The 25,648-nt window shown below is 42.2% G+C and overlaps 1 protein-coding gene across 5 annotated transcripts in view; it reads right to left on the reverse strand.

The window, feature by feature from the left end:
- FOXN3 (forkhead box N3) overlaps nt 1-25,648 on the reverse strand; it is a 306,146-nt gene that overhangs the window by 152,873 nt on the left and 127,625 nt on the right. For all 5 annotated transcript variants that reach the window (XM_084630515.1, XM_084630516.1, XM_084630518.1 and 2 more), the window contains exon 2: nt 23,831-24,387. In XM_084630515.1, coding sequence (XP_084486641.1) covers nt 23,831-24,373 — 543 coding nt within the window. In that variant the 5' untranslated portion in view covers nt 24,374-24,387. The remainder of the gene's footprint in view (nt 1-23,830; nt 24,388-25,648) is intronic.

Below are 25,648 nucleotides of genomic sequence, written 5' to 3' on the forward strand. Positions count from 1 at the left end.
ATAAGCAACATTCAGCAGATTAACTGAACTTTTCCACTCACAAGAGTAACACACTAAACAGGAGCCATTTCTCCAGTAACAGAAACACTTCAAAATGTCCTACCTCGAGATACAAGTGCGGTTTGTGCTGATAAAAGTAGGTCATACATATAATTTTTGCCCCAACTTTATAGTAAATTCAAAAATATCTCCTGTTTTTCCTCTTGCCATCCAACATCAACCAAATAAAATAAAATTAATGGTGCAAAAACACCTAGAAGGAAAAAAGACTTCACATCTTTCCAAAACCTTATAACCCTGTTTTGGGCAAGCCTTCCTCACCCTTGCATGTCATCACTCCCTATGGTGTGTCACATCATGCCCAGATAATAAATTCATCAGGGCAAGGACTAGGTTGGAGATTTTCAAAGGCACAAAGGGCAGGGGCTTTCAATGAGTGTCAGGAGTTGACTCTGAAATGCCCCCATAAGTCTTATATTCTTTCTAAAGCACAAGGCAACTATAGGGCTCGAGACAAAAGCTGAATATATTAATGAGTTGGCCATGCAAGCACTGTATAATCAAGAGAAAGAAGTATAGGCCTAAAAATGAGGGGATTAGTTATAGCTTGAGAGAAGGTGTAGCTGGAGGTATATCTGTGGCAGTCAGGAATAATGATTCCAGGCGCTCATCTCCAAAGAGCATAGCACACAGGATGCTGAAACATAGCATTTGCTTCCAAAATACAACCCTCCCAACTGCAAGCCAGAGACCACGGCATGGCCCCATCCCAGATGATGATCACCACTAGCAGTGCAAATATGCCCCTTCCCACTGAGGGAGCACTGACACCCATTTTATGGATACCCCTATATAAGATTACAGAGATAAAGGGTGGCTCACTGCCTTCTGTGTGGAATTGCTGGGGGAAGAGATCATTGTGACCTCTCCTGCCCTCCTCCACCACCTCTATGCCAGATGGCCAAAACGGCAATGCTGTTTAGGGAAGAATTAAAAACCACTTGGTAAGTGAACCACTCTCCTAACTCGTTATAGCCAGACCTGTTTCCGAAATCTACGAACAACGACATGGGAAGATGCCAATTCTAAAGCAGCAGAGAGAAAGACACAAGCAAACCAGTCAACCCTGTAGACAGACTTAGGGCTGGTCTACTCTTAAAATGCTGCATTGGCCACAGCTGCACCACTGTAGCACTGAAGTGAAGACACTCCTACACTGACGGCAGAGCTTCTCCATTTGGCGTAGTCAATCCAACTCTGAGAGAGGCCATAGTTATGTCAACGGCAGAAACTCTCACTGACATAGCACTATCTACACCAGGGGTTAGGTCAATATAACTATTTCGCTCAGGGGTGTGGATTTTTCACACTCAAGTGATGCAGTTATACCAATATAAGTCTGTAGTGTAGATCTGGCCTTAGGGTACTGGGGAAAGCTACTGCCATTCCCATTTCCTGCCGAGTGACCTATATAAAAAGACCCTATAAAAGCCTTCCCTGGGGAGGTAGAGTGCAGCAGAAAGGCACAGCTTTATAATCTTAGGGCCCTTCAACGTGGGAGGAGCTGACCATAGGGAGTTGAGCACATGTCCAAACAACCAACAGAGGACCAGTAGGAGACATACGTTCCCCCACATGATAATTTACTAGAGCTGGTTATGTTTTTTAAGCTCACAAATGTCAAGACATTCCATTCCTCTGGTTTTGAAAACAGAATGGATTTCTCCTTATCTGCCTAAGTTTGATCCACACAACAGCATTCATCCAAGTCTCAGACACAGAGTGCCTGCTTATCCTCCAAGAGGGTGGACATAATGAGCAAAGCTCGTTAGGGCAAAGGCATAACAAGATAGCACTAGGTGGGAAAATAAAGTGTCCCAGAATAAAGAGGGAAAGGGGCGCTCTCAGAATCTTATGGGCTCATCTTTATGGCACAGCAAGCTATGCTAAGATATTGCAGGGATGTCTCATGCTTGGAGTGCTGAATTCAGAAGCAGTTGTGTCTCCTTGGTATGGTATTTTGATTTTTTTTTCTTTTTAAATGAACACAGTATGTCCCACAGTATTCTTGTCAGCAAGTTAAGGAAGTATGGGCTGGATGAATGCACTACAAGGTGGGTAGAAAGCTGGCTAGATTGTCGGGCTCAACGGGTAGTGATCAATGGCTCCATATCTAGTTGGCAGCCAGTATCAAGTGGAGTACCCCAAGAGTCGGTCCTGGGGCCAGTTTTGTTCAATATCTTCATAAATGATCTGGAGGATGGTGTGGATTGCACTCTCAGCAAATTTGCGGATGATACTAAACTGGGAGGAGTGGTAGATACGCTGGAGGGGAGGGATAGGATACAGAAAGACCTAGACAAATTGGAGGATTGGGCCAAAAGAAATCTGATGAGGTTCAATAAGGATAAGTGCAGGGTCCTGCACTTGGGACGGAAGAACCCAATGCACAGCTACAGACTAGGGACCAAATGGCTAGGCAGCAGTTCTGCGGAAAAGGACCTAGGGGTGACAGTGGACGAGAAGCTGGATATGAGTCAGCAGTGTGCCCTTGTTGCCAAGAAGGCCAATGGCATTTTGGGATGTATAAGTAGGGGTATAGCGAGCAGATCGAGGGACGTGATCGTTCCCCTCTATTCGACATTGGTGAGGCCTCATCTGGAGTACTGTGTCCAGTTTTGGGCCCCACACTACAAGAAGGATGTGGATAAATTGGAGAGAGTCCAGCGAAGGGCAACAAAAATGATTAGGGGACTGGAACACATGACTTATGAGGAGAGGCTGAGGGAGCTGGGATTGTTTAGCCTGCAGAAGAGAAGAATGAGGGGGGATTTGATAGCTGCTTTCAACTACCTGAAAGGGGGTTCCAAAGAGGATGGCTCTAGACTGTTCTCAATGGTAGCAGATGACAGAACGAGGAGTAATGGTCTCAAGTTGCAGTGGGGGAGGTTTAGGTTGGATATTAGGAAAAACTTTTTCACTAAGAGGGTGGTGAAACACTGGAATGCGTTACCTTAGGGAGGTGGTAGAATCTCCTTCCTTAGAGGTTTTTAAGGTCAGGCTTGACAAAGCCCTGGCTGGGATGATTTAACTGGGAATTGGTCCTGCTTTGAGCAGGGGGTTGGACTAGATGACCTTCTGGGGTCCCTTCCAACCCTGATATTCTATGATTCTAACAGGCCGAGTGCTGTAGTTGTATATACATAAGGCCCTACCAAATTCGTACCTGTAAAAAGCACATTACAGACTGCTAAATCCGGTCTCCCACCGTTGAAATCAGTCTATTGTAGCGGGGTCGTGGTACTGCCACCCTTACTTCTGCACTGCCTTCAGAGCTGGGCCAGAGAGCAGCAGCTGCTGGCCAGCCACCCAGCTCTGAAGGCAGCAGCCTACCAGCAGCAGCACAAAAGTGAGAGTAGCATTGTATGAGGTGGGGGGGAGAGGGGGAGTAGTCACTTTTGGGGAAGGCCAACCTTACGAGTGGACGATGTAAGTGTCCGCCTAAGTTCCCTCTAAGCTGCGCGGCCACACAGCAGCTTATTAAGTGCCACACAGGCTCTCAGGCTGTGATGCCTCTCCCCACCGGCCCCAGACTTGCTGCGGCCAGGGAAGAGACACCCCCAAGCCAGCCCTGGCCTGGACCTGCCGGGGGAGAGGCGCCCCACCCCCGGCCCCAACCCACAGCCAGGGGAAAGGCGCCCCTCCTCTGGCCCCAGCCCCAGAACTGCCAAGGCAGGGAGAGGCGCCTCTCCCCCCACAGCCCAGGTGCTGCTGAGTCCTCTCTCACCAGTGTATCCCCAGGGCAGCCTGCACCCCAAACCCCTGATTTTTAGCCCCACCCAGAGCCTGCACCCCAGCCAGAGCCCTCACCCCCCAATACCCTATCCCAGCCCAGAGTCCCCTCCTGCACTCCAAACCCTAATTTCTGGCCCCACCCCAAAGTCCCAGTCCTCTGCCCCAGCCCTGAGCCCCCTCCCACACTCCGAACCCCTCAGCCCCACCCCCACCACATGAATTTTGTTATGTGCACCAATATGGAGGTGATGTGAGACAGCCAGGCTAGGGAGAATGGGATTTCCTCTTCCCCTACCCAGGCCACTCCTGGGCTGGGTCTGTTACACCTCCAGGAACCTCCCCCAGCTGCTGGGTGGGGACCCAGTTTTGAAGGCAGTGCCACCGCCAGCAGTGCATAAGTAAGGGTAGGAATACCACAACACCCCTAAAATAACCTTACAAAACCCACCCACACCTCCTTTTGGATTGAGACCCACACGGTTACAACACCATGAAATTTCAGATTTAAATATCTGAAACCGGAACATTTCAGATTTTTAAAATCCTATGACCATGAAAATTTCCAAAATGGACCGTGAATTTGGTAGTGCCCTGGTTTTCAGCAAACAATGGGCAGCTTTTTCAGTAAGTCAACAACTCCCCTTCATCCACTCAAAATTAGATTCCCTCCAATTCTCTCCCTACCCAGCCTCGACAACAGATTTGGTGATCTCTATGTAGGACCTGAAATACCTGCTTGTATCTCACAATCACTGCAACATATATCACAACTGGCAAAAGCTCAGGGTAAACCCAAAATTAGAACAGCAGCAGGAATATTGTTGGTTTATTCTTAAGAGCTTTGTCCGTACACATAACTTCACATAGTGTATTTTAGAGGGAGTATCTAAAGCATCTTAACCAAACAAGTAAACCGGTTTGAAAAGTAACAATGCAGAGAAACACTTTTGGTGGTACAGTATGTTAGAAAAGTCTGACATGAAGTCAGTGGTCTCTTATTTTGTGTTTTTAATAAGAATAGGAATACTGAATTAAGAATTCTTTCTAGTTAGTAAACAGGTCCTAGATCAAAATATGTAGCTTGATGAGAATGAAATTCACAAGTTTATTCGTGCCATTTTCCTAATGGACTATTTTGCATTAATGGAGCATTCATCTATGCCAAACACATTACTAGTTCCAGACATCTGATTCATAGTTTCCCTATCAAAATCACAACAAAAAATTATTTTTCTCTGTGTTATTCAACCAGACCATGGATTTTTATAATTTTTGTACATAAAATATAAAATAGGAGTACCCATTATTAAAAAAATTATATGCTGTGTGCAAATTTTCTCAGATTCACAGAAAAAACACAATAAACCTGAAATAAATACCAGAGTTTGTGGTACAGAGACAGACTGTAATCGAATAGAAGCCAGCAAAATCAAGTCAACCAGTCTTCAGTATGCTCTTTCACCCAAGTTGCTGGGAAATTGGATATGAAAAATCAGCCACGTAAAATTCAGAGAAAAAGGTCATTCAGAAAAATCAAGATTGTGCACACACACACACACACACACACACACACACAAAATGTACCTTTTACTCTGAACAAAAGAAATGGAAAGAGAAAACCCAATGGATTCCCTCCCCCGCAATTTTTTAACTTTGTTTTTTCTTTAGTATTAACTTTCCAACGTTATATTCATACATTGCTTTACAAGAAACAGGCCCTAATTTAAATCTGTAAATGCTTTAAATTATTCTAATACATTGAGAGAAGTGAGGAGATCACGGTCATGAAAACAAGAAGGATGTTAAAGAACTGTCTAGAAGTGCAGAGAGGAAAAGGTGAAGAGGTCACTGGCAGCTGTTGAGTCAGACATAGTTGAAGTGGAATCAAGCGTCACTGGATGTTGTAAAGATGGGACTGGGTAGAATTGTGAACCCTTAGGGGACTTAGTTTGCTAGGTTCTAGAAGCTTGACAGTGGGCAAAAGGTTCTCTATAAAAAGTTGGCTCACTCGTCTTTACCCACCCACCTCTACTCTCCAGTGTTTACAAAGTAACTGTTGCTCATCCTAATCGTATGATACATGAAAGCTGCCAATCAATACTGCAAGAGGGTGATTGGTATTTAGTGTACGTAATAACGTTTACACAAATTTTTAGTGTATTTAGTAATAACGTTCATTAACATATGAATTTATCTGGCTCAAGCTACCTGAAGTGGAACGGAATGGTAAGGAAAAAGTGACTGAATGGACTTAAGTAATGAAAACAGATAATTTATGTGAAATAAAACGTTCATGGTGCCAAGAGTTGTTAAGTAGCAAGGTAGAAAGGATTTATGGTCCTTTCAGAAAGCACAGAAGATTTGTTTCTTCAAAATTATTCAAGATCAAATGTGCCTCTGAATGAAATGGTCTACTGAAGTAGAAGTTGGGAAACAGAGTTCAACGATACAGCAAAAGATATTTTGATGTCATAGCCGTCACCAAAACATGGCAATGATATTTGAAGTCACTGTTCCGGTTCGTCTATGAGCTTGTTAATCACGCAGGAAGAGCCGCCCCTCCCCCCTCCCCGTCTTTGATCTTGATCAACCAATGAAAACAACTGAAAGGCAAAGACTTGGACTTCAGAAGGCTTCTTTTATGCTAACATACTCTTCAATATAGAACAAAAAAGCAACTCAGAGAAGGACTGAAGTACTTCATACCCTGGATATACTGCTGCAGATAGATTTGGGCCTTGTCTACACTGGCACTTTGCAGCGGTGCAACTTTCTCGCTAAGGTTTGGAACCCCTTCTCCCCCCTGAGCGCTGCAAGATTCAGCGCTGTAACATGCCAGCATAGATAGTGAACCAGCTCTCCCAGCACTAGTAGCTACGCCCCTTGTGGAGGTGGCTTTTTAGAGTGCTGGGAGAGCTCTCTCCCTGTGCTCTGCCACAACCACACAAGCCACGTTAAAGCGCTGCCATGGCAGCGCTTTAATGTTGCCAGTGGAGATGTGCCCTGAGACTCACATGTCCATTACTCGATGTTGGAACTGAAGAAAACAAAAACATTAAAGGAAAAAACTAAAACCAGCAAGAACATTAACACAAGACGGATGATTGAACATGAAAAAAAATGACCCAACAAAGGCATACAAACATGCTTGCAGAGAAAAAAAAAAAAAAAAAAAAAACCATGTTCCTAATTAATTCTATTGATAGACGTTATTTCTTTCAGATACGTTACGTTGTTGAAGGTGCCATCCAAAGATGCAGGAAAGAGTATGGTAACGTACTCTTTACAACTTATTCAGACCATGAAAATAAAATACGCTGGGGTGAAAGTAAGGTGATACGAGCCGGTATGGCGTACCGGTAAAAAGTGGCCTCCGGTACTGGCCCATACTCAGCTGACTTTAAAGTGCTGCCCCTTTTGCACCTTCCCCCCCCCCCCCCATCAGTGGCCCTGCTAGGTCTGATAGAGGGGTGGGGGTGGGGGCACAAAAGGGGCAGTGCCGTTAAATCGCTGCCCCTGCAAAGGACCCTGCCTAAAAGTGCTGCTGTGGCAGCACTTTAATGTTGTTGCCCCTTTTGGCCCCACCCCCCAGACTGCTGATGGGGGGAAGGAGGGGGGCAAAAGGAGCAGCTGCCCCAGGTCTGGTGATTTAAAAGGGCCCTTTCAATCACTGTGGGAGTCCTGGGCGGCGCAGGCCAGGCAATGCAGATGGTCTGGCTGGCGAATGCCGACCCCAAACCCTGCCCCTTCTGCCTGAGGCCCTGCCCCTTCCGGGGGGGGGTGGCCCCCAGAGCCAGCCCCAGTACTGGTAAGAGTTCAATTTTACTTTCACCCCTGAAAATGTGTAATAACTTCTTGGGTTTAATTAATCTAAATTTCTCATATGTATTCAAATTTAAAGTTTGTTAGGAAATTAGTTGTCACCTTAGAGTCCTAAATCACACTGACAGTTAAAAAATTTTCAACCAATATCAGGCACCTCATGGTTAACTGACAGGAAGAAGAAGGTAGATAACTCAACCTCCCAGTGATCCTTAATGGAATTCTCTAGTAGATTCTCTCTTTACATTTGCATCCAACTACTAAGAAATGTTGAAGACTGCACTTAGCAAAAAAACTCCGATGACAACACAGCAAATATTTTAAACAACAAATGCCTCTGCAGAGAGGCGCTATACTTACAAATGACTGAAGGAAGTTTCCAGTAGATTTGACAGATTATTGCCCGTATTGCAGTCCCAAAAGTATGACTCTTGTACTGCCAACCTATGTGATTTATCACATGACTACCAATACTTGGTATTTTTATTAAAGCCCCGATTCCTGGAGTCACATGATCATGTGAAAATTTCAGCTTCCATTTTAGAGATTAAGTTCTGTGGGGTTGCTGAGAAAAGCTTGAAAGAGAATCCTAAAGGCTCAACAACAAAAAGGCCATTTTTTTTTTAAAAGATCTTGTGATTTTTAAGTTAATTTAATGGTTTTTAAATGCTTACGACTGGTAACACTGCTTCATCTAATTAAGATGGTTTAAAAAAAAAAAAAAAGTGGAACTCCCCCCCACCATTTTTCAAATTCTGATCAGACCTATTAAAAAAAGAGCTGAAACTACAGATGGTCAAAAATGAACAACAATTCAGACAAGCTATGGAGCCTATTGTTTAAAGTGATCCCAAACAACAAAAGGTCAAACTGAGCCAAAACAGGCAGAAACTGAAACATTACTACTGGAACATAATCTTTCCTTTTATTCTAGCATAGAAAATTGATGATCCAGATTTAGACACCAAATCTATATTTGCGGAAGAGGAGCACAATGGTTGTGTTAAAATTGTGGAAAAAACTATGGTGATCACAGAAGACATGACAGTTGAATAGAGAATTTTGTCAATATTCATGACACATACTCCTTTCCAGACAGCTTAGAATCAATCTGGTGGGTTTTCTTGCATTTAATCCCACCACCCATTTTTTTTTTGGGGCCAGTTGAGGACGACGAAAAGAGCCAGATTCAGGTTTTTCCAGAGTGCCCGTTTACATTTATTGCTAATATTCTCTAAAAATGGAACACCTGTGTCTTAGGAAAATTTTACATAGAAGACAGAAATATATCAATACAAGCTTATTGCTTTTCTGACTTGTGATAATGCAACAGGAAACAGATATTCTTTGTGATGAATTTTCAGGGCGAACAAAACTACTTCCTGCTCCCACTTTAGCTAAACATATGGGGGATGATCTGCAAGTCACCATCTGTATAAAATGAGCACACAAATAAATAAGTAAAAACATTTTATTGGGACAGGCAGGGTAGTCCGAAAAATCTTCCCACTTGTCTCCAGTTGCTGGGAGCAAGTACTGTACTGAAACTTCCATGTGATTTGTCTCCTTGTGACAGCTCCTTTCCTGTTTCTCTGCTGGGCAGCCAAAAGTTCAAAAGCCACAAGCACTCCCAATAAGATTATAAACAGAATTCTACCAGCTTTTAGCACAGCAAAGTTTACAAATTTAAATGTTTCCTTTTGGGGATGAAAGGCTTTTAAAATACAACAAAACAAGCCATTGAAACTAGACAATTACTTGGCAATAAATGACTATGCTAAGCAACAGTTATTTGTCAGCACAGAAAAAAAAACAACCCCACATTTCTTTAATATTATGAGACAAGTGACATTCCCAACCTGTATGTCTGTCTAAATTCCCTCACAAGATTCCCCACAACATTGCAACGACACTGATTTTCTTCCCACACAATATTTCTATCCATAATTTAATACCAAAACAATGATGTATTTTTTTGCAACTTTTCTTGTACTTTCAGTTCATACACAGATTGACCATTTCAAAGCCTAGCCTGCATTCAGCCCTGTCCTAAAATGGGGGCAGGAAGGAGGGGGAAAACAAAAGAAATGAAAATGCTTTTTAGTGACAAACATTTTTTTAAAAGTTTCCCCTCTGAGAAAGTCCCACAGTATTTAACTTGGCTTGAACCAGAGTTCAATAAAAGTTCATCTAAAAACCTTTGGTGACACCCAATTGAAGTAAAGGGGAAAAAACATACTGACTTCATCAAGGCCAGGATTTCGCTCCTAGAGAATAACCATCCTACAAAACACTACAACCAGTAGGTAATCTATCCAGTTCTACTACATGGTTTAATTGAAAAAACAAAAACAAAAAAAACACACCCACCCTAAGAAAGGCTGTATTTATTAAATTCCAAAGGAAATAGGCCACAATAGTAACACTTTTTCCACTCGGCCCCACCCTCACTAAGATGTTCCATACCCTTAATCATTTTTGTTGCATTTCTCCATAACTTTTCCAATTCTAATCTATCCTTTTTGGAGATGGGGGTGACCAGAATTGTATGCAGTATTCATATGATCTGCTGCAGAATCCCACAAATGAATTTCTGTTGTGTATACCACAACATTCACATTTTTCAGCTGCAGGGTCTCTATACAACCACCCATTCATTCCTCCACTTACTGAGAATCTTCCTTCAAAAAAATTATATTGGCAGTTTGAGGCCCACCGAGCTCTTGGGAAGCAGTAGTAGAAGAGGGTTGCTGAAATGAAGTACAGCAATCCAGTGTCTTGTAAGCCTGTAAATAGTATTTTGACATCTTAGAGTCACTGATCTAGGACAGCTGTTGGGCTTCTTTTCCTAACTGAGGAAACCAATCATAGCTGAGACTCATTGGAATGAGTCTTCTCACAGATCTGCTTTGAGCAGGGGGTTGGACTAGAAGACCTCCTGAGGTCCCTTCCAACCCTGATATTCTATGATTCTAAGGAGTTTCAGATGCTACATCAGTTCCCAAGACTAAGTTTTTTTAAAACTAATATAACTATCTTGATCTGAAACTAACAGTCTCCTAGGATGGCTATCATGGGCTTGCGACCAAAACACAGAGATGCTATGTATTTGTGGCTAGAAGTTCTTCCTTCCACAACCCTACGGTCAAATTCTCCTCTTATTTGCATGAGCAGAAATCAGGTGTAACTTCACTGAAGCCAAAGGAGTAAAACTGGTGTGAGAACAGAATTGGACGAAGAGAAATAAAACACAAGAAGGAAAAAAATGCCAGCATAGTAGCATCGTTATCTTGCAGAGCAGATTCCTCAATCTCAGTTCTTAGATGAAGTCCATCACTGTACCATCTGAGAACATCCAGCTGCACCACTGTAGTATAGACACTGCCCACATCAACAGAAGGGGTTTTTCCATCAGTCTCTCCGAGAGGCAATAGATAGGTCACAGGAAGAATTCTTCTGTCAAACGAGCAGTGTCTACACCACGGATTAGGTAGACCTAACTAGGGCACTCAGAAGACAAAGTTTTTCACAGCCCTGAAAGACAGCTAGGTTGACCTAACTGAAGCGTAGACCAGGCCTGAATGTACACACTATCCAATGGGAAACCAGGATCTCTAATGACATGAGCTCTGTTACTGGATAAGTAAATCCTCACATTATCTAAATAGAGGAAGTGCACTTCTCATAGTAGGCGCAAAAGTAAGCCACATACTTACTATCACTCCAATAACCTTTGTTAGTTGCTCACATATTACAGAAATGAACACCATATAAGCATTTAAACAGCTACACATTCTGACAGATCCAATCATTGTGTTATAATAAACCTGAAGGAAGGCTAAGACCACTTGTTTCAAAAGAAGCAGGAAGCTAGACCTCTTTGTAGGGGGTGGCTAACAATGCTAGATGGAAATGGTAGAATTATCAATAATAATAAGGAAAAGGCAATGTGTTCAATAACTATTTTTGTTCTGTAGTTGGGGGTGGGGGACAGATGATGTAGTCATATCATTATGATAACACTCTTTCCATTCCACTAGCATCTCAGAAAGATGTTAAACAGTGGCCACTATTTAAATCAGCAGGTCCAAGTAACTTGCATCCAAGTTTTCAATAAATCTTGGAACCCCATGGAAGTTCCAGAAGGCTGGAAAAAAGCTAAAGTTGTGCCAATATTTTAAAAAGGGTAAACAGGATGACCCAGGCATGTCAGTCTGCAATCAATGCCAGGCAAGACAATGAAGCGGCTGATCCAGGACTCAATAAATAAAGAATTATAGGGGGAGAATATAATTAATGCCAGTCAACATAGGTTTATGGAAAATAGATCCTGTCAAACAAATAGATCCACGTTTTTTCAATGAGATTACAAGTGCGATTGATAAAGGTAGTAGCGTTGACATACCCGACTTCTGTAAGGTGTTTGACTTGGTATGATGACATTTTGATTAAAAAACTAGAAAGACATGAAATTAATCTACTTAAAGTATGCCATGTTAAAAGCTGGCTAACTGATAGGTCTCCAAATGTAAATGTAAACAGGGAATAATCATTGCTCATATGTGTTTCTGGTGTGGTCCTGCAGGGATTGGTTCTTGGCTCCACACTATTTAACAGTTTATTAATGACTTGGAAAGGAACATTATACCATCACTTAAGGAATTATTTTGGAGGAGTCCTATGTCACACAGGAGGTCAGACTAGATGATCACAATGGTCTCTTCTGGCTTTGGAATCTATAAATTTCTGTACCTTTCCTCCAAATAATTCAATGAACAAATATAGCTCTCAGACACAGGTCTAAACAAAAATGAACCTCATGTCAGGGCCCTTTTTGCAAACTACTGCCAGGAAGAGGTTGTACCTGGGGAGCAAACAGCACCAAAGGGAAAAAAAAATCAAAACCAAACCAAAATCATCAGTCAGATGATTGTTTCCTCTCATCTGTACATAGAATCAAGGTCTGATTAGATTCCAGACAACTGTTCGAACAGACAGCCACAGTAATGGTGTGCTAGATTACTACAACTCAGCAAGAAGAGCATTTGACTCATTTAGTAGTGGCCTTTGCTTCTATAATTAAAGAAGGCATACGGGAATATTTATTGTTGTGGCAGAATTCTTGTAAGGCAGAGAGTGTATTAGGAAGTTAAGTCAGGAGAACAATAAAGAAGAAAACTGGAAAAGCATTGAGCAGACTGAATGCCCAACATAGCTATGAACATTTTAGACTGCAAGCTCCTCAGGACAGTGACCGTGTGCGTGTGAGCTACTTATCAGCACTTCACAATTTCAGACACCACAGAGGTCTGTGAAAAACTTGGATTAGAAACTCAGAGAAAGACATCTCTACAATTCATTATTTATTAATATTCCATATTTGTACATGCTACACACTCTAAACCATACCACTGTCTACTAAAAACACCGTGGGAGGAAGGAAATTGAAGTTCATCACCAAATTAAAATACTGACTTATAGGCTGTCTGAAAAGGGCTTTCAGCTAGTCTATTCAATCATAATCAGATCTTGTTAACCATTTTTCAAAAGCTCTTCACCGCAAGGAATCAAGGCCTAATCGTTTAATTGTACTGTTCCATTTCAGCCAACACATAATGTTTGTTTCCTTTTTGGGGCTACAAAATAAGAGAACAGCTTCTGGAGAAATTCAAGGAATAAAGTATTTTCTCATTAAAATGCACTCCTTGATGTTTCATTGAAGAATTCAAGTGTTGGACATGAAACAGAAAGGTGTTTTCTGAAACAAGGGAATATGGGTAATCTTTAAATGTTCAATCAAGAATTGGTGGTGTATTCAATGTAGTGAGGCTTTGGTGCTCAAAGGCATCTCTTATATACTTCTATGGGAGTTCATTGTAATTCACCATAGTTAAGTATTTGTTAATGGACTCTTAAAAAGTCTTTCTGTGCAGATACTTCAACCCTCAGACAACCCTGATGGCTTGTGCAGCCTGCTGTGCTCAAAACAGAGCATTAGCCCCAAAGATTTGTTACAACTGAAACACAATACAGCTGTACTTTGTTCATTACAACTCTCAAGGAATTAGTAAGAGAGAGGTGGTGAACAAGAAAATAAAGAAGGTTTCACAGAAAAGCTTGTTAATTGATTTTATTGACACCCTTCTTATTTCACAGGCCACTTCAGTAACATCCTTTTAAAAGCGTAACAGCACAGCACCTCTTAAAGCCTTCTCTGCTATCAATTAAGACCTTGAACAAAAGAAACCTATTGCCATATTTTAAAACTGAGTAAAAAAGGTTGCATCTGAAGAAGTGGGTTTTTTACCCACGAAAGCTTATGCCCAAACAAATCTGTTAGACTTTAAGGTGCCACCAGACTCCTCATTGCTTTTGTGGATACAGACTAACACAGCTACCCCTCTGATACTTAGTAAAAAAAGGAGAATACACATCAGAAGCTAGTTCTTATAAATGTCTCATTGGCCCCCAGTCCACCAAACTAAATAAGTATATGCTTAACTTTAAGCATGTAAATAGTCTCACTGATGTCAATGGAACTTCTCACGTTTAAAGTTAGGCATGTGTTTAAACATTCAGGAACCATTGAGGGTGCAATCCTGCTCCCAGTGAAGACAACGGCACAACTCTCCAGTGGCAAAAGAAGCCTTAAAACTTTTATACTGCTATTCCTGTCCCTTAACTCAGCCCTAAAGTCTAGTTGCCAACAGAGCATCTCACCTCCCCATCCCTCACCTAAGTAGCCAGCTTCTATCACCGCAACAAACATGGGCAGCTTGTTCCCACTATCCAGTCTAGCAACTTCGACTCACAAAACCCCTATCAGCTTGCTCCCAACCCCAGAAAATTGGACAGTTACTGCCATGGCATGCCTGTCGGGTCTCTTAAAGAAAGAGCCACAGGATGCAGGTGACCTGCATAAAGAATTCAGAGAGCTCTATGGACAGAGGTAGCAATTCATTATTATTAGTGACATACTGACAATGTGTTTGGAGCTGTACAAGATAAAACATAGACAGTCCTGAATCACAAAGTGTGTTCTCCCACCTTAGATAACCCTCACTGGAAATCAATGAATTGTAGGGGATGGAAGAGATTCTTAACTCCCTGTTTTATACATGGAGGTGGTATTACCTTTAAGGCATCAGTCAGAGCATTGTTCGAACACTGCCCAGTTCTGGCGATTACATTTCCAAAAGGAAGTTGAAAGGGGTTTAAAAAAACAAAAACAAACAAACAACGCACTACAGAAATGATTCAAGGTCTGGAAAAAAACTACATTACAGCAAAGAGACAAAGGGCTTGTCTACACTGGCAATTTACAGCACTGCAACTTTCTCGCTCTGGGGTGTGAAAAAACACCCTCTGAGCGCAGCAAGTTTCAGCGCTGTAAAGCACCAATGTAGACCGTGCCCCAGCACCGGGAGCTACGGCCCTCGGGAAGGTGGGGTTTTTTTAGAGCTCTGGGAGAGCTGTCTCCCAGCGCTCTGCCATGACCACACAAGCCATGGGGGAGGGATAGCTCAGTGGTTTGAACATTGGCCTTCTAAACCCAGGGTTGTGAGTTCAATCCTTGAGGGGGCCATTTAGGGATGTGAGGCAAAAATTGGGGATTGGTCCTGCTTTGAGCAGGGAGTTGGACTAGATGACCTCCTGAGGTCCCTTCCAACCCTGATATTCTATGATTCTATGAAGCCACGTTAAAGCGCTGCCAGGGCAGCACTTTAGCATCGCCAGGGTAGACTAGCCCTAAAGAACTCAACCTTCTCTAGGGTAAACGAAAAAGAGTAAGAGGTGATTTGATCACCGTCATCTAGCAGACTAAAGCATAACAAGATCCAATGGCTTGAAAATGAAACAAAAAAAATGTATGCCTAATTTTTAACATGAGTTCAACGGAGTGCATATTACAATTGTAACAACTTAACTAGGGATGTGATGAATTCTTGATTAACTGATATTTTAAAAATTAAAACTGGAAGTCTCTCTAAAAGATACCCTCTTGCTCAACCAGAATTTATTGGCTTGATTCAGAAATTGCTAAAATTCTGTGGCTTGAATTATTCTGGTCAGACAAGGTGATCACAGGCAGAAAGGACTATTTTAAATCCCAGCAGAGTGCCAAGGATCTCCCTACGAAAAATTATTTCCCAAGTAATGCAGAAAGCGTCACTGTCGGTGAATGTGCATATGCAGATTGGTTTAAGGCAGCCTATGCAGGCTCCCTTTCATCCCATTCTAACTAATGTCTTACCCCTATTAGTGGCATTTTACCTATCAAAAGCCAGGGCATTAACAGATCAGAAAAAAGCCATGTATATTAAAAAATCACTTTGCCTCAAAATCCTCTCCCTTCTCCGCCATGAGGACTCCTTTCTGCATGAGCTCCCAAAGTGAGAAGAAGGAAACAGTTTCCTGCTGTTCTGGTGCAAATCACAGTGAGCTCCCTGAATTTCATAGTTCAGAATGATTGATGGGGAACATGTATCTACAGCATCTCCACTAAACTCTCATTAAGGGAGAGGTTCACTGACAAAAACAAAACAACAAACAACATAAGAACAGCCATGGTGGGTCTGGCAAATGGTCCATCTAGTCAGAAGACAAGATACTGGGCAATGGGCAATGCCCAGTGCTTCAGAGGGAATGAACAGAACAGGTAATCATCAAGTGATCCATTCTGTGCGTCACTCATTCCCAGTTTCTGGCAAACAGAGGCTAAAGACACCATCCCTGCCCCCTCCACCCCCATAGCCACTGATGGACCTACCTACCCTCCATGAACTTATCTATTTCCTTTTTGAAACCTGTTAGTGTCTTCGACTTCACAACATCCTCTGGCAAGGAGTTCTGCAGGTTGACTGTGTGTTGTGTGAAGAACTACTTCCTTTTGTTTTAAACCTAATACCTATTAATTTCACTTGTGACTTCTAATTCTTGTGTTATGAGAAAGTAAATAAGGAAGTGCTAATTACTCTTTCTCCACACCAGTCATGATTTTACAGACCTCTATCATATCCCCCCTTAATTGTCTTTTTTCCAAGTTGAAAAGTCCCAGTCTTATTACTCTCTCCTCATATGGAAACTGTTCCATATCCCTAATCATTTTTATTGTCCTTTTCTGTACCTTTTCCAATTCCAATATATCTTTTTTGAGATGGCATGACCAGATCCGCACACAGTACTCAAGATGTGGGCATATCATGGATTTATATAGAGGCAATGTGATATTTTCCGCTTTATTCTCTATCCCTTTCCTAATGATTTTCAACATTATTAGCTTTTTTGACTGATATTGCACATTGAGTGGATGTTTTCAGAGAACTATCCACAATGACTCCAAGATCTTTCTTGAGTGGTAACAGCTAATTTAGACCCCATCATTTTATATGTATAGTTGGGATTATGTTTTCCAGCGTGCATTACTTTGCATTTATCAACACTGAATTTCATCTGCCGTTTTGTTGCCCAGTCACCCAGTTTTATCAGATCCCTTTCTAGCTCTTCAGAGTCTGCTTTTAACTTAATTATCTTGAGTAGTTTTGTATCATCTGCAAATGTTGCCACCTCACTGGTTACCCATTTTTCCAGAGCATTTATGAATATGTTGAACAGTACTCGTCCCAGTACAGACCACTGGGGGACACCACTATTTACACCTCTCCATTCTGAAAACTTAGGGCTTGTCTACACACACACAGCGCGGAAGCTGCACCACTGTGAAGATGCTACCTACTTATGCTGATGGGAGAGCTTCTTCCATCATCATACGTACTCCACCTCCCGTTGGTATAACCCCTGCTGCAAACTACATTGCTCAGGGAAAATCCACATCCCTGAGCAACACAGTTATACTGACCAGTGAAGCCCAGACATTAGTCAACAGAGTTAAGGTTGTCTTGTGGTGCATTGTGCCCTCCCAGAATGTTAGATTCAGCAAAACTCAAGCTTGTGAAAACCAGGAAATAAAAAGAGTTAGTGTACATGTCCATGCAACCATGCCATCAGCTATAATGGAGGCAAATCCATTAAGCAAGGGTAACTCTGGAGCAGTTCACCTCATGGCCAAACAAGTATGCAGATACTCTCAGAGCTCTGAACCTATTCCAGGTAAAGGACGATCCTGGCCTGATCATCATTACCCAATTATCAGCAATCAGCCTCAATGAATAAACACCATATCACACCAGGGTGATGGGCCATGTTATTCCCATCTTGGTCCACAGGCCCCGATCTGAGCTCTCTCAGCACGAGCGGCAGTCTAAAAGGAAACGCTTGATGGTCTTGGGTTTGTCCGCTGTGGACAGCCCCTTTAGCAAGCATTTCCCCTTTCTAATACGGAGAATCCAAGAAAGTCACAAAGAGGTGCCCTGCTACTCAGATGAGCCTTCAAGGAAGCAGAAAAAGCCTGGTAGAAGTCCATCTTAGTAGCAGAAGGGAGTATAGGAATGGCACTAAAGTTTTATGACTGGTTGCTGCTACAGGTCACTGATTAGAAAGGAACTTCCATCAATTTACAACAGAAGATGAAAAGAAAAGAAAAAAACCCTCCTAATATGATAGACATCCTTTCCCTTCACCTACTTATAAGACAGTAATGATCCAAGCAAGTTCTTGTTTTTCAGAAATTGGAAAGCATACATGAGCCACATGCTCTGGAGCTAAGATATTATCAGCTATGGTTCAGCAAAGGGTGAATACCTAGGCTCAATATATAAAATGTCTGGGGAGAAAAAAATAGGGGTTCAAACAAAAAAAGTGTTGTAGACTCTTAACTACAGCAGCACTAGTGGGCGCAGCTATAATTACAGCAAACCTACATAATGCGTCTGAACTAGCTTAGCCCTTTCCATGAAAGCAGAGGAGCTGCCACATCAGTAACTCCGTTGCTAAGGCAACTGCTTACTTTCCATATCAACTGCAAACTCATTGCTATGGAGACACATATACAAGAAAAATTCCTTTCTATAGCCAAGGACCAGATGGTAGGGAAGTCGGAAAAGTCATGGGCTAATGGATTGTACTAAATGGGACATACAATACAGGGCATTTAAATCTGAACATTTGCAATAAGATTAATCTGAATCACTGAATTCATAGATCTAGTAGTACAAACAAAGCCAGGGAACTCCTTCTACGCTTAGGATCATGTGATATTTTATATATGCTGGTAGACTATTATTAAATGCTAAACTCAAATCAGAGATTTTGTACTACAAAGTACTAGTGTTTTCTCTCTTCGCCCACCCCAGATAATCACCATCCTAGAAAAATTACCTAGTAATCCTGGCTTTTATTGATCTACAAAGTGTCTATTGGTTAAGGCAATGTCATATTACTAGCGTAAAGATATTATACAGTAATGGCAATATTTGAACAAACCTTTGTACTGTATCACCCAACGTTTCTTTTCCACCATTCAGAAACATCAATATCAGAACTTTGAAAAAGGAGCAGTGATGCAGTTTGTACATCTTTTTTCCAGTGGCACAGAGCACAGGACACAAAAGTCAAGCACTCACTCTCTCTCTCTTTCATATACATAAGAAGCCATGTCCAATTAAGTACACAGAAGGTTGCCCTAAATACAAGAGTCACGAAATTGAAGGGCTCAGATTGAAATTCCTTTCACTGTGCCTAGGTATTGCAGTCCACAATGTACCATATAAAAAAAAATAGTCAAACTTCCACAATAAAGGGAACACAGAAGCATCCTGTGCCTTAAACATGGTAAGTTAGCTGCTGCAAAGTCTCCCTATCGTCCACTACATACATGCAAAGCAACAGGAAAAAGTTAGTGAAATTCGCCAGAAACATATTTTTAACCAGTTCTACTCATGTCACATCTCAGTCTAGATAACACAGAGCTCTATAACGGAAAGAGAGGAAGCTCCCAGCACAAATCTAGCAGCCTGACGATCTAAGTTCCCTCTAAGCTGCGTAGCCACGCAGCAGGCTATCAAGGGCTGCACAGGCATGCAGGGGAGAGAGATGCCTCTCCCCCAGCCCCAGACCTGGGCTTCTGCCACAGCCGGGGAGAGGTGCCTCTCTCCCAGGCCCGGGCTGCTGTGGTGAGAGGGCTGGGGGGGTGGAGGGGAAGGGTCCTCTCTCCCCGCCACAGCCCCAGGGCAGCCTGAATCCCAAACTCTTCATTCCTGCCCCACCTCAGAGCCCATACTCCCAGCCAGAGTCCTCACCCCCTGAACCCTCTGCCCCAGCCCTGAGCCCCCTCCCACACTCTGAACCCCTCAGCTCCACACATCTCCTCCATATTGGTGCACATAACAAAATTCATTCCACACATGAAGTAAAAAATTAGAGGGAACATTGCTGAGGATGTGCAAGTTATAAAGGTCTGACCTAGTAATCTTGACATGGCAAGTGATGGAGGTGTAGGGGGAAGGAAGACAGTAAAATAAAACAATCACACACATGTACGTGTGTTCCATTCTTATTGTTTACTGTTGTCTTGCACTCTACCCACATCTCTTTTGCTGTGGATCTAGATCATATCTGCCTCAGCACAGATCTTGTCTTTTCTACTTGCCTGAAGAACATTTACTCCAATGGCACTATATTAAATAACATGCAAAGCTAAAAAAACCTAACCTTAACTTAGACACAAGACAATGGTTATAGCCTTTACAGTCACCACAAATACAGAACACTCTGTTTTCAGTCAGCCCTGAGCATGCAGCACAAAAAGAGGAAAATGCCCCTTTTTACTTTGTTTGCCCTTGCCTGCAATACCACAAATGACTGCCACATGAATATAAACTGGGCTGGCTAAGAGTTAGCAAACTAATATTCTGAAAGGATTCAAGGGAGAATTAACTGTTCACCAGTATTTTTCCGGAAAAAAATACTGATATAGCATATACATTTAAGCACTGGAAAGCATGGCCATGAAAGAGAAATCACCTAGCTTCCCACAATGTGTCAACACACATCAACTAGCAAATGCCTGCAATTCCAAAAACTGATAAAACAAAACAAAACAAAAACAAAAAAAGCCTGAATACGCTGGGCATGTTTTGGGACCTGCCTTTGTTAACATTTCAGGGTGCACCATTTGCTAAACTACATTTCTACACAAGAGCAATAAGTAAAATACACACACAAACCCAGCTATTTGCCCACAGTTTTTCACTGCAAACAAAGCATCATCTTGAACAACAATACTATTAATGGGAGTTTTGTGATCTTAAAACAAAGATTCAGTCTGTATTTAAACCAGGGATCGGCAACCTTTGGTAAGCAGCCCACCAGGGTAAGCCCCCGGTAGGCCGGGCCGGTTTATTTACCTGCCGCATCCGCAGGTTCACCGTTCCAGACCAATGGGGGCTGCAGAAAGCGGTGCGGGCCGGGGGATGTGCTGGCCGCTGCTTCCCACAGTCCCCATTGGCCTGGAGCGGTGAACCGCGGCCAGTGGGAGCTGCGATCGGCCGAACCTGAGGACGAACCGGCCCAGCCCGCCAGGGGGCTAAAGGTTGCCGATCCCTGGTTTGCACTATGCCTTTTGAACAGATGTTTTACAAATTATCCAGTTACCTGTTGTAAAATATGCACAACAGGTAAAGCCTACTGCTTCCCCCAAGTCTACAGTTAGATGCCAAAGCAACTGAATCAGCAGTTGCAGCTACTGAGTGCCATGCGTGCAGGCCTCAAAATGCCAGCATTCTTGCCCTGGGAAGACGCGAGAAACTCAGGAGGGTATTTAAGTGACCTAACTCAATGTACATTTTACATCGACAACAGAGATCTCACGACGTTACTGCTGGTTCCCATCAGGAGAAGTGGGTGTTATGAGGAACTGGGAAGTGGATAGACAGATATTTGTACATTTTTGACAGCTCATTTTCTCAAGAAAAGATCAAAACCTAGTCTCCTTATTTATTTTAGTTGGGATTTCTAAAACATCGCCTTAACAACTGATATGGTACCACCACTGTGATCATGAGCACCAATTGTAGGTGATCAGTTTTCCAGAGTCATGCTTAGTGCAAGAGGAACCCAAGTTTCTCTATTTTCCTATAGAGGATTACTTTGTGGTATTACTTATGATCTCAAAAGACTGTTGGACGCTTGACATACACACATAGCAGGGAACCTGTAATCTAGACAGGCAACTTTGAAAAGGGGTGTAACAAAGAGCAAATGGGAATGCTAAACACACATCTGGCTTGTTCCAAGATTTTTTTGTTTTATTAAGCCTGTTTTGTTAGCTTGTTGTGGTCAGGAGTGTGATTTACAGGCCACGATATGGAATAGTATGGCATTTTCCCTGCCTTTTCACTTCCAAATAGGAAGTTAGGACTTTAGTTTATCAAGTGAAATGAGCTCCAATTCATGAATTAAGGGCCAGTTTTAATATCATGCATGCTCACGTACAGCAACAACTAATTTATCAAATGTGGCATTAACCCATCAGAGACCAAACTAGCTCAAAGGGTGAATTCTAGGAAACCACAGTTTAAAAAGTAATAAAATAGTTTTAAAAAAAAAACCCACACAAATATAGTTTGGAAATCTAACCAAAGAGTTGTTAGTGCCTATCTATGCGTTCTCTGGAACATTATTTATTCCACTTAAGAGTTACATCGGCTTCAATTTCACAGAATTCAGGGTCAGATCTCACCTAATCTAGTTTTGGAGCAGCCAAAATATGTTGCAATCAGAGCAACTGCTAAACCAAATGAAAAATACAAAGCTGAATAAATCGGTATTTTTCAAACCGAACAGTGTGCCCACTATAAAGATATTTTCTATAAATCTGTCTCATTTCACCTGCCATTTATTTCACCAACCTGTTAGAATTAGAGAACAAATTGAAGAAATAGCAGCCTGCCAATTCCTGTGGCCAGGGGTGGCCAACCTGAGCCTGAGAAGGAGCTAGAATTCAACAGTGTACATTGCCAAAGCGCCACAGTAATACGTCAGCAGCTCCACATCCGCTCCCCAGCCCCCACTAATCAGCACCAACGCCCCCTCCCCGCAATCAGCTGGTTCACATGCGCAGGAGGCTATGGAGGGAGGAAGGGGAGCGAGGGCATGGCAGGCTCGGGGGAAGGGGAGGAGTGAGCGCAGAGCTTGGGGCAGAGCAGGGGGTTGAGCAGTGAGCACCCCCCCGCACACTGGAAAGTTGGCATCTATAGCTCCAGCCCTGGAATCAGTGCCTAGGTAAGGAGCCGCATATTAACCTCTGAAGAGCCGCATGTGGCTCAGGAGCCACCGGTTGGCCACCCCTGCCCATGGCAGTTCCTTGCTGATGGTTCATGAGTCCTATTGCTTTAAGAAGCTGTAGCCATTTGGAATTGGACAACTGTTCCCTTAATGGACAGATTTATGCAATAAAAAAAAAAAAAAAAAAGAGAGATGCAGGAAATAGTAATGTTCCCAACACACTGTTCATTTTCCCTTCCTCTCAGTCACAGCCTGTTTCTTCAGATGTAACTGAAAAAATTCAAACAATGAAACCAAGAAACACAGCAATAGTGAAGATCTGGGTGTTAAAATTCTGTTTCTCATACCCATGCCACCTCTCTAAGGTCAAGGAGGCTGCATGGGCATAAAAGAGCATAATTTAACTTCCAGTGGTCACAGTGGTTACAGGGTAGGACCCAAATACCTATGTCACAAACTTTCTCCTTGGCCGCTGCCACACTTATGTCCTCTCAGAGGAGATTCTCTTAAGTGCATCTGAGACCAGGCAGATTAAGTGCACAGGAAGATGGCTCACAACCAGAACTCTGAACTTCTTCTGAATTTTTACAAGTGACAAAGTTTCTTCAAATTGCAATTCAGATAAGGGAAAGGGGATGGAATCTTACACATGGCATCCCCTCTCACTACATACTTGTATGAACCAAGAACAGTACTGCAAACTATTTATAGTATGAGTACATGGATCTTGTATAGCTGGAAACCATTAGCACAGCATGATAACTAAAAACAATATTTAACCACTATGCACGAAGACACCAGCTGGAAAAATTTAAAAAAAAAAACAAGAGTCCTTCTTTACAGATGTCTAGACAATGAATTTAATAAAGTCAGAACGAACCATCCTAGAGCAATGCTGGCTTTGTGAATGTAATGAACTGAAATTACCAGAGATAGTAACGTAAACTGCATTTGACTATAGTGAATACATTTCAAGATGAGCAGATGAATTTCATTACGAACAGGTATGTCTGAATAGCTGGAATCTTACCTGACTTCTGTCTTTGTCCACTTTCTTAAAACACTTATTCAACGACAGATTATGTCTCACAGAATTTTTCCATCCAGTGGGAGCATTAGCAAAATAGGGAAAGTGTTCTAGGATCCAGTTGTATATATCCTTTACAGGCAGACGTTTGGTTGGCGAGTCCTCAATGGCCATAAATATGAGGCAGCTAAAGGAATAAGGAGGTTTGCAATTGGGATTCTGCTTGGCATCATAGGGCATGTCCGACTGAGCAGGAGAAGGAGGCGTGTCATCGTCAATGTCCTGAACTGGGCTAACACTTCTTAAAACTGAGTCTCCAAAGCTTTTCAGCAAATTCTTGCTCTCATGTAACCAGTTCAAGTTAGTTAGTTCTTCATCCTCCACGGCCCCTTTATCTAATCTGATGGCAGGCAAAGAGAAATCTAGGTCCTCATCCTCATGAAGTGCCTTTGATAAATCGCTATCTTGGTAACACTGACTCAGGCCGCTGGAAACACTAATTCCTGAGCCCTCTGGCTTCTTACTGGGAGGCATGACTGGACCCATTTAGACAGAAGCTCCTAGTAGAGTAAATCCAAAGCAGGGAGGGGGGAAAAAAGAAAGAAAGTTAGCTGGTGAGACAGCTATAGTATAACAACATTTTGACAGCTTTTCCCCAGTCAATAATTTGGGCATTTATGTTCTACATTTAAAATGACAGGATCACATAAACACACATCCAAGACTGTTACATAAAATAATTTACAGTCAGGAAAAGGAATGAAATTTCAATCCATAGGATAATATGATAATCCTGATATACCTCAATTCTGCGCATACTCAAAATTCCATACAGGAAATCCAAAACACACATCCCTTTACTGATGAATACATGTATCAAATCACAGAATACTCCACTCATACTGCTTTTAATAAGTATATAAACTTTAAAAAAAAAACACACAGGGTAAATAAGGCCAGTTGCTTCAGATTAAGTTCAGCTGTTTGAAGACAACACAACAGCATTGTGATTAAAGTCACTCTGTCTCCTCTGGCTGAGGGCACAAGCAAGCAAACGTCAAATTTAATGATAGCACAATTATGATCGAGCTCAAAACTAGGAGCAGTACTTTTTAAACAGACATGAAGGGGATCCTGCAATTTGGGACTGGGCCAAGAAATACAGAGGCATGTGCTAGAAAAACAGGACACTTCAAAGTACATGTAAAGAAAGGGGGTTGGAACATACATTGAAACTTAATTGAAATGTGGCATAAATGAGAATCCATGGGAAATGTTAAGTATTATAGAAGTGACGCAGAAGAAGTATGGTGACAACATTTGTGGAGAATACTGCATTAGGGGGCTATGAGGGAGTGAGAGATCAATAATATTCAGAAGGACTTGGAGAGATCAGAAGCTCTTCCAGATAAATAATGTGAGTGATTCAACAGAAACAGATGGGAGTAAAACAAAACAAAAAAGAGAGGTGGGGGGCATGGCAAGGGGAGTAGTGTGCCTTCAGTTTTCATAAACAACAAAACATTAAGCAGATTTTTTAAAAAAAGATAGAATTTTACATCCACCACTAACTTATGGAGCTTTCAGCACAAGTCCTTAACAAGAGGAAAAAGATGCCTGCATGGAAACAAAAGTGTAGAATATATTGTAGACTATATTAAGCACTATAATTCTTCTGTCTAGCAAGGACACATGTGGCATCCTGGTCACAGAATCACAGACTTGCTGTAGTAGTGAAGGAGAAATTATAGCAATTGGCAGCCAGAATTACATCTGGCTGCATCTGATGAAGTGAGCTGTAGCTCACGAAAGCTCATGCTC

The sequence above is a fragment of the Lepidochelys olivacea genome (genome assembly GCF_965140295.1).
Source record: "Lepidochelys olivacea isolate rLepOli2 genome assembly, chromosome: 6".
NCBI lineage: Eukaryota > Metazoa > Chordata > Testudines > Cheloniidae > Lepidochelys > Lepidochelys olivacea.